The 8720-nt window shown below is 37.0% G+C and overlaps 2 protein-coding genes across 2 annotated transcripts; both read left to right on the forward strand.

Moving 5' to 3' along the window:
• Window positions 1-1049: 1049 nt before the first annotated feature.
• LOC139883831 (biotin--protein ligase 1, chloroplastic-like) lies at window positions 1050-3265 on the forward strand. Its single transcript, XM_071867952.1, has 10 exons — window positions 1050-1077; window positions 1210-1459; window positions 1542-1603; window positions 1700-1848; window positions 1979-2099; window positions 2224-2379; window positions 2583-2628; window positions 2775-2841; window positions 3048-3124; window positions 3226-3265. Exons 1-10 carry the CDS (start codon window positions 1065-1067, stop codon window positions 3263-3265), a joined length of 981 nt encoding a protein of 326 aa, XP_071724053.1. The 5' UTR covers window positions 1050-1064.
• A 711-nt stretch (window positions 3266-3976) lies between these two features.
• On the forward strand, window positions 3977-4333 carry LOC139883829 (oxysterol-binding protein-related protein 1A-like). The gene has a single exon (XM_071867950.1). The coding sequence runs from the start codon at window positions 3977-3979 to the stop codon at window positions 4331-4333; it is 357 nt and encodes a 118-aa protein (XP_071724051.1).
• The last annotated feature ends 4387 nt before the right edge of the window (window positions 4334-8720 follow it).

Below are 8720 nucleotides of genomic sequence, written 5' to 3' on the forward strand. Positions count from 1 at the left end.
CATTTAGTTGATTGACTAACAAAAACTTGACAGAAGTATATAACCAGCTTGATCACTAATGAACATGAATTAACATCATATATCCAATAATCAACTATACATAACATTTTATCTTCTCAGTTAGAAAACACGAATGATCACTATTAAATTGATAATAATACCTTCTATGCAACAATAAATGGGACGCTTGAGAGACGGCACAACAGATGATAGGCTGACCAAAACCTAATTCAAAATAGAGAAGTCGAATTCAGGTCGAAGAAAAGGGAAATACAACGAAAATCGAGTCATACAAACCTGTTGGAAGAGAGAAAAGATGGATGAATGGCAGAAATCAGACGGCGGTGGCGATACAGAACTCAGGGGAAGACGACGGAAGTGAAACAGAGATGTTGTGGAGCTGGCGTCGGTTTCGTCGGAATTCGAGAGATCGATGATCGGAAGTCGACTGGGAAAGCCACCCGAGCGGCGTGGTTGACAGCGACGAGGGGATAGAAAGAGAATAGAAGAATGACGAAGAAGAGTGTAGAAAATAAAAGAATATAGGCAGATAGAGAAATTATTGTGTAAGGAGGAGTGCACAATAAACCAAATAGATAAAAAACGGACGGTCCAGATGCGTCAAAGAAACAGATCGGACGGACATTGTTCATAGACTGTTTACAACATGATCTAATGGTCCAAATCAGCTGTCTAAAAAATCAAATGGCTCAGATTGTGCAACTGTTCATAGACTGTTCCAACCCAACACCTCAAATTAGTGTATCTATGGAGGGAATATGCCTTCTCTTTGGCGTGAACCGGTTCGAGTCGATTCGATTTTCACTGCCGGTTAGTTCGCAATGCTGATCGATTCCATCCGGTTCAGGATCGAATTTTACAGGTGCAATTGAGTTTGGTCAACGATTTGAAGTTGGAAGAGAGACGGAACTGAGTGAAGAAGCCCTTTTCATTCATGCCATTCGGCAACTGCTTGAGGTTTTCTCTCCACTGCTCCACAAGTTTTTGGCTCTCAATATTATAAGCCCCTCTCTGTAAATCCAACCAGCAAAGCTCGATTTTCGATGGCAGCCTCAGGTACTTTCAAATTGCTACAATTGCTCTCTAATCCATCCATGCTTTGGATCCTTCAATTTAATTGATTGTTTATATCTTTAATGGTTAATACTATTTGAATTTGTAAAAGTGATTTGTTCTTTTCTTGCCTAGCAATGGATGGTAATTCCAGTTGTGCTCTGGTTTTATGTGGGAAGTCGTCAGCTGAACTTGAGATAGCTAAAACTCTAAAACTGAAATTGCCCGATGATGATGGCAAACTGTCTGTTACTTTGCACCCTGACATCCACAAACCAGAGTCTTTCGATATTGGATTGTTCATGAATTCTCTCTCAACTCGTCAATTCGGTAGACTCTTCATTTGGTCGCAACAGTTGCCTTCAACTCATGATATAATTTCTCAGTAAGTCTCATGAATGTACAGTTTAGAACTTTGTGTTGATATCTTTCTTCAATTATGAATTTTTTTTTTTAGTTTCCTGCAGAAACTTTCATGAGCTTCCAATTGGTTCAGTTTGTATGGCCGATGTTCAGTTCAAAGGAAGAGGTTTGAAATCCTACTAACCTAAACTTCACTCAAATACTATTAATAATTTAGTTTTTCCGGTTGATCATTACTCATATCTGCCAATCATGTATGTAGGCCGATCAAAGAATGTGTGGGAATCTCCAAAGGGTTGCCTTATGTTTTCTTTTACTATACTAGTAGAGGATGGGAGAATTGTGCCTTTCTTACAATATGTAGTGTCCCTTGCTATAACAGAGGCAATAAAGGATGTTTGTCACAAAAATGTAAGTTGGTCAACTGTAAAAAGAGTGATAGTTGCCAAGACCATTTTCCTTCTCCGATAAACTTAGTTGACCTTTTGCTTAAGTTAAGACATTGATATTCTTTTATTTATTTATTTGGTATCTCATGTAGGGTTTACCAATGCTTGGTGTCAAAATAAAGTGGCCAAATGATCTTTACTTAAATGACCTTAAAGTTGGAGGTATTCTCTGCACCTCTACGTACAGATCAAAGAAGTTCAATGTCAGTGCTGGTAAAATAACATCTCTATGCATTAGCTATTTCTTTTAATATTAATTTTTAGTTTTTCCAACTATTGTGATCAGCCATGCTTCTGTTTGTTTAACTACATCTTCTAATTTTCCATCTTGTTGCAGGTATAGGTTTAAATATAGATAATGAGAATCCAACAACTTGCTTGAACTCTGCCCTGCGAGAGTATTATTCTGGGAGTTACAAATTTACAAGAGAAGATGTGCTAGCTGCCTTCTTCAATAAATTTGAGAAACTCTGTGATATTTTTATTCAACAAGGTATGTTATAAGTACAGTTTAGAACTTTGTGTTAATATCTGCTCTACTCTACACCTGCAAAGCTCAATTCTGTGATCATCCCCTTCTTTTTTATATGATCGTGTGCATGCTACTCTGGTTTGTTTAAAGATTGTGGTAATTTTGTAAGCTCTTGTTTCTTGTGAGCTAGGTACAGAAACATTAATGTGAGTGCTGTGATGCAGGATTTCAACCTCTGGAGCAGTTATACTATGAATCATGGCTACACAGGTAGCATATACATTCCCATAACTTTTCTATTCAATATGTGATTGTTTTGTTTATTTATTTATTTTTATCTTGTCAGCTAGACTAGTTTCTTCTCCTCAAACTCTCTTTTTATGCTAACTTTAAGCCATAAATGTGTATCTTTGTAGTGGGCAAAGAGTCATTGTGCAAGAGAAGAATGATGACCAAGTTGTGGAAAATGTGGTCACTATTCAGGTATGAGCATGATAGTTGCTCCTGAAAAGTTGCTGATAAAAGTAATGTTCTTATGTGGGTTTTGTATTCGTCTTTCATGTGTTTGCATTACTGAACTATATTGTTTTGAAAATATATACGAGGCTTTAGTTTCTTGGTGACTGTAGCTCTCGTGACGTTCTACACATGTTGATGTTTTTTAAAATAGAAAGTTATCATTATTTCAGGGTTTATCATCCTCTGGATTTCTGTCAGCTGTCAGCTACGACAATGAAGTATGTGAGCTTCACCCGGATGGCAATAGGTACCCTTTTTACATTGAGATATATTATGACTATTTGGAACGGATTTCCTAAACCTTCTAAATAATGATGGTAATTATTTTTCTGTTTATGTGCGGACCAGTTTTGACTTCTTCAAAGGACTTGTGAAGAGAAAACTCTAGTGAAGAATGTTTATCGGCAACTATCAGCAACATGTGAGCAATTGGGAATGTTTCTTTTGTTTATTAACTCTTTTTTATTTTAGTCGAATAAGGTTTAGATTTGGAACGCAGAGGTCATCTTTAGATCCTTAGTTCAAATAACTCAAACCAAACATAAATTGTAGCGTATTGTGGAATTTGGTGGAATGTTTCTTTCCTGGAAATTGAAGTGATAGAAATTTGTAGTTTGTTCAAAAAAATTCTTTATTGGTGTTTGATTAGCAAACAGTCTCCTTGCAAAAATTGTAAGAAGCGTACTACACTAATACATCTCAACATGCCCTCAAAGTTGAAAACCTTAACGTATCCAGGTTTGCTCTTTGTTGTTTGATTAGAAGAATGATTAGTTTACCCCCAATCATTAGTTTTTGAAAGAAAAAAATTGTATGATTTATTCGTCGTGTAGTAAAGAAGACGAAAGGCAATAAATTGAAACGAGATGGATGAGTCAAACTCAAACATGCTTTGGCATAAAAGCACGTTTTGTGGACCATTTGTTTATATAAGTGCCACGTGTTATTTCAATTATTAAATACCAACAACAATAAATTTTGACTGGACTGGACAACAAAATCGGAAGTTACCCGCCATTAATTAAAATTCTCAAACAAGAAAACAAAAAAATGATAATGAAAATTCTCTCCATGAATTCATCTACCAACGCCCATTAATATGCAACCTTGCGTCGATCAGTCCGCCGCCCACAACCACCAACAATTCATCAACGACGGCAGCAAACGAGTTGCCACGGCGTCCTTTATCTTAGGGAATGGGATATCGGGGATTCTGTACCAATGGGTCAACTACGGGAAAGGATGGCGGCCTAGGTGGTTCGTCTTGCAAGACGGAGTTTTGTCGTATTATAAGATCCATGGGCCTGATAAGATCGTTGTCAGTCAAGACAAGAAGAAAGGTTCCAGAATCATCGGAGAAAAGTCTCGCCGGAGTAAAAACGCAAATGCAAATGATCAATATCATCTTAGGCCACCCGGTGACAAAGTTCATTTGCTTTTGGTTCATTTGTTTTGAACGATGGAACTCATTCTCTGCTTATTCTCTTTGGGCTTTGATAATGTTTGAAGCCCACTACACTTGTCTAAAGCCCAATTATATTCGCTAGCAAATATATATTGTGAACAATTGATTTACGAAAACTGTGTCCGTTAGTTATAGCAAAATATAGAATAGAAGTGTATACAGTAAAGAGCTCTCTTACTTTCAATTCACTACTATAATCTGTATAAGTATTGAAGTTAGTATCAATAATATACACAGAAAATTTCAATCCAATATCTATTCTATCATGGTATCTGAGCATTAAAGACTAACGTCTATTCTCGATCCATTCCCTACATTTTTTTTCCAACACCATGTCTACCGGCACAACCACCAATCCCGACACCACCACCCTCATCACCCTCAACGCTGCCGCCCAAGCCCCACTCAAACTCACACCAACCAATTATCTATCATGAAAACTACAATTCCTTAGCCTATTTGGCGCTTACAATCTTCTTGGATTCGTCGATGGAACAAAGCCATGTCCCACAGCCCAAGACACTGATTCGAGTTATGCTCCTAATACATATCGTGACGCTTGGTTTAGACAAGACCGGATGATTTTAAACACCATCATTGCCTCACTCTCCCCAAACATCATACCATTTATTGCCACATCCACCACCTCCAATTAAGCATGGGACATCCTGTTTAATACCTATGTCGAGCCCTCTCGAGCAAGTTAAAATCAAAGTCCAGCTTGACCTAATGAAGAAGGGAACCCAAGCTGTCACCCAGTACATGAACTTTATTCGAGTAAAAACTGATGAACTTGCACAAATGAAGTATCCAATGAATCCTGAGGATATCACGGCACAAATCCTCAAAGGCCTCGATGATTCTTATGCTGAAATCACTCGTCGGGTCAGAGGCAGAGACGATGGTATTTCCTTCAATGAACTTCATGAGAAGTTAATGGCATATGAGGCAGAGGAGAAAGCAGCTGATGAAATTGTCCTTCCTGCCACGGCTAACTATGCTAATCACAACTCAGGCAAGAAACCCTACTATTCTAACCAACATCAATCCACAAACTGGAGACCAAGTTATTCTCAACAGAGTTCTACCGGTCATAATTCAGCGCACACACAAAATCAACAGCAGTATGGCACTAGTCAACAGACTCACCGGTTCGGCTCTCAACCTCGTGCACCGAGACCTTATTTCGGCTATTTTCAAATATGCAGAGTTCAAGGACACACTGCAAAATACTGCCCCACCTACAAAATTTTACTCGTTGCTCCTCCTACTGCCTCCCCTGTTCCCTGGAAACCTCGTGTGAAATTTGCAGCTGCACCTATTCCCGCCGGAAGTCAATCCTGGCTCCTGGACATCGATGCCTCTCATCATGTGACCGCAGATTTACAAAATCTGTCCCTGCACAATTCATACATGGGTGGTGATGATATAGTAATCAGTGATGGAACATGTTTACACATTTCTCATACTGGCTCTAGCACTCTCCCAATTAAGCTCCAATCATGTCTTCCATTCCAGAATGAAGCATCTTGCCATTGATTATCATTTTGTTCGTAACCAGGTGCAAAACAAAGCTTTGCGAGTCTCCCATGTCTCTGCCGCAGACACTCTCACCAAACCTTTGCCGCATCGTCCTTTCCTTGTTATGAAGTTCAAGCTCGGCGTTCACAAGCTTCGCCGGCCTGAGGGAGCGTGACAAAGTTCATTTCCTTTGGTTCATTTTCTTTGAACGATGGAGCTCATTCTTTGCTCACTCTCTTTGGACTTTAATAATGTTTGAAGCCCATTACACTTATCTAAAGCCCAATTATATTAGCTAGCAGATATATATTGTGAACAATTGATTTACGAAAGTTGTGTCTGTTAGTTATAGCAAAATATAGAGCAGAAGTGTATATAGTATAGAGCTCTCTTACTTTCAATACATTACTATAATTTGTATAAGTACTGAAGTTAGTATCAATAATATACATAGAAAATTCCAATCTAATATCTATTCTATCACCCCGAAATCCCGCTGGCGAAGTCCACCTTAAGGTCGGTCTTATTTTTATTTATCGATGAGACTTTACATTTTCTTAAAACAAAATTCGAATCGTAATGTCTTTATTGATTGCTAAATTGAATTGAAATGAATTGAATTATGCAGGTATCTTCTATAGGAGAGAACAGATCAGATGAAAATAAATTATCGTGGGCACGAAATGCCTTCATTTGAGAGCCGAGACATGTGAGGATCGCAAGGTATGGATGGAGGCATTGCAGCCACTCAAGGATATGTTCCCGCGAATGTCGAACAGCAAGCTAATGGCTCCGGTAGGCGATACGTCTGTCTCGACGGAGAAACTGAGGTTACGGCTTGAAATGGAAGGCGTCCGGGAAGAAGCCATATTGGAGAGTGAACAGATATTTGAGGAGCAAGTATGTAGCCTTGCGGAACCAACTAATTCTGCTCAAACATAAACAGTGGCTGCTTATCGATACTCTACGAAATCTTCAGGTACACGGAAAGAAAACTCAAAGACTCTGCGGTGGTTCGGTTTGAAATTCTGCTGCTTCTATTGCTAATGCCCGATGAATAATGTGTAAATTTGATACAATAATGATGTGGTTATATGTTTCTTTTTCCTACCTTCTTCGTAGGTTCTTTGTGAGCATGCAATATTGTAGGTAGTTAGATGTGTTTAGTAGCATTCTTTATTAGGAGTTTCATTCCAGCATATAGTACTTAGCTTGGTCATGTAGGAATATCTGGTTCACACATGGAATCTGTTAATCTGTCTTGTTTTGATTTTGTGTTTCCAAATCCGCAGAGATTTTAGCGAATTCACGGAGATCCACTATTCTTTATCTATTATTGAACGAATTTGGAGGGCAAAAATCCCTATAGATTCGGAGTCAGAGTGAAAAAAATGTCCACTTCATAAATGAAGGTGGAGATGAATATGAAATTGTATCCGTAGATTTATTCATGAATATCCGCTTCCAAATAATCGAGAAAATTTGAAGTTCGATACAAGTTCTTGTTCCTTTTTAAATTTATTTTGATGTTTTGTTTTGCAATTCAATAAAAAATAACTAAAATACTATCAAATAATATATCTATTATTGTTTGATAAACTGTTTGATATAAATAAAATAGTTTTCAATTAGTTTTATTTCATCTTTCATTTGTTAATTTCAGAATTCAGCAGAAATCGATGAATAAAAGAATTCGTGAATATAGTTATGGGGATAAAATAATTTTTTATCCATCACAAATTTGAAGCGGAAAATAATTATCCTCCTCCCGAATACGCTTCATTAACATTCCTAGTACAAACCAACTCGAACTAAAGCGCCTTTTAAAAGTTAAAGTTGGGCTCCATATATAAATTTAGCCAAATGAATGAATGGAAGGTCCTTCAAGTACCAGGCTGTTGTTGGGTTAACACATTACTAATTAAAGGGTGTCAATCTAGGTATACTACTTGACTAAAATTGGAGCTTTGTTTGAAATTGTTATGGATTGTTAGAGAAAGCAAATTATATAAACTTAAGTATGTTACGAGATTTTGTTCTTACGTGCCCCTTCAGGTACTATCATTTTTTATTATTATTATTTTTTTTTTTTTAATCTCTTTCGTGTAGGTTTTATTTTTAATTTTTGGTCACTCTTGTTTGGGGATTCCGTTTTAATATAAGTTTGGAGATCAGAAAACTCACATCATGCTCAACCATATATATATTATTTCGTTCTTGTAGTCGTCTGATCTTAAAAAGTTATCCCTGCTAATTAGCTACATTTTACAGAATCAGATTTCAGTTTTGATAAGCTGATCTTGTGAGGATGATCAGTTCTCCACTAATAAATACATTTTCCAGACAGTCTTGTGAGATGATGATATGTCATATATATATATATACATATATATTTTAATGAATGATGGTATAAGGATTACACTTTTGCGTCATATTTCTAATCAGTGTAGATATGATACGAATAAGCATTATTCATATATCCATTCATCTGATCATCATAGTAGTATGCGTATATACCAACAGAAAAAGAAAATACATTTGGGGTTTTTCAGTGATGATATTTGAACTTATTAAAAGATGAATTCATTGGACTCATTAAGGTAAATTGAAGGTTAATTTTGTCATTTATTTTCAAATTTAGCCTAATGAGTTTAAGGTTTCGGGGTTTTTAGTTACAAGCTGACGTATATATATAGAATAGAGGGAATTTTGTCAGTACGTACCAAGACTGTAGCGATTTGATGTTTCTTTCTGTGATCAATACTGACCTGACCCGAAGCAAACCGAACCAAATCCAAATCCAATTAATTTCATTCTGAACATAAAGTCGTTAACTGTCCAATCCAATCAACGTACT

The sequence above is a fragment of the Rutidosis leptorrhynchoides genome, unplaced genomic scaffold, assembly GCF_046630445.1.
Source record: "Rutidosis leptorrhynchoides isolate AG116_Rl617_1_P2 unplaced genomic scaffold, CSIRO_AGI_Rlap_v1 contig458, whole genome shotgun sequence".
NCBI lineage: Eukaryota > Viridiplantae > Streptophyta > Magnoliopsida > Asterales > Asteraceae > Rutidosis > Rutidosis leptorrhynchoides.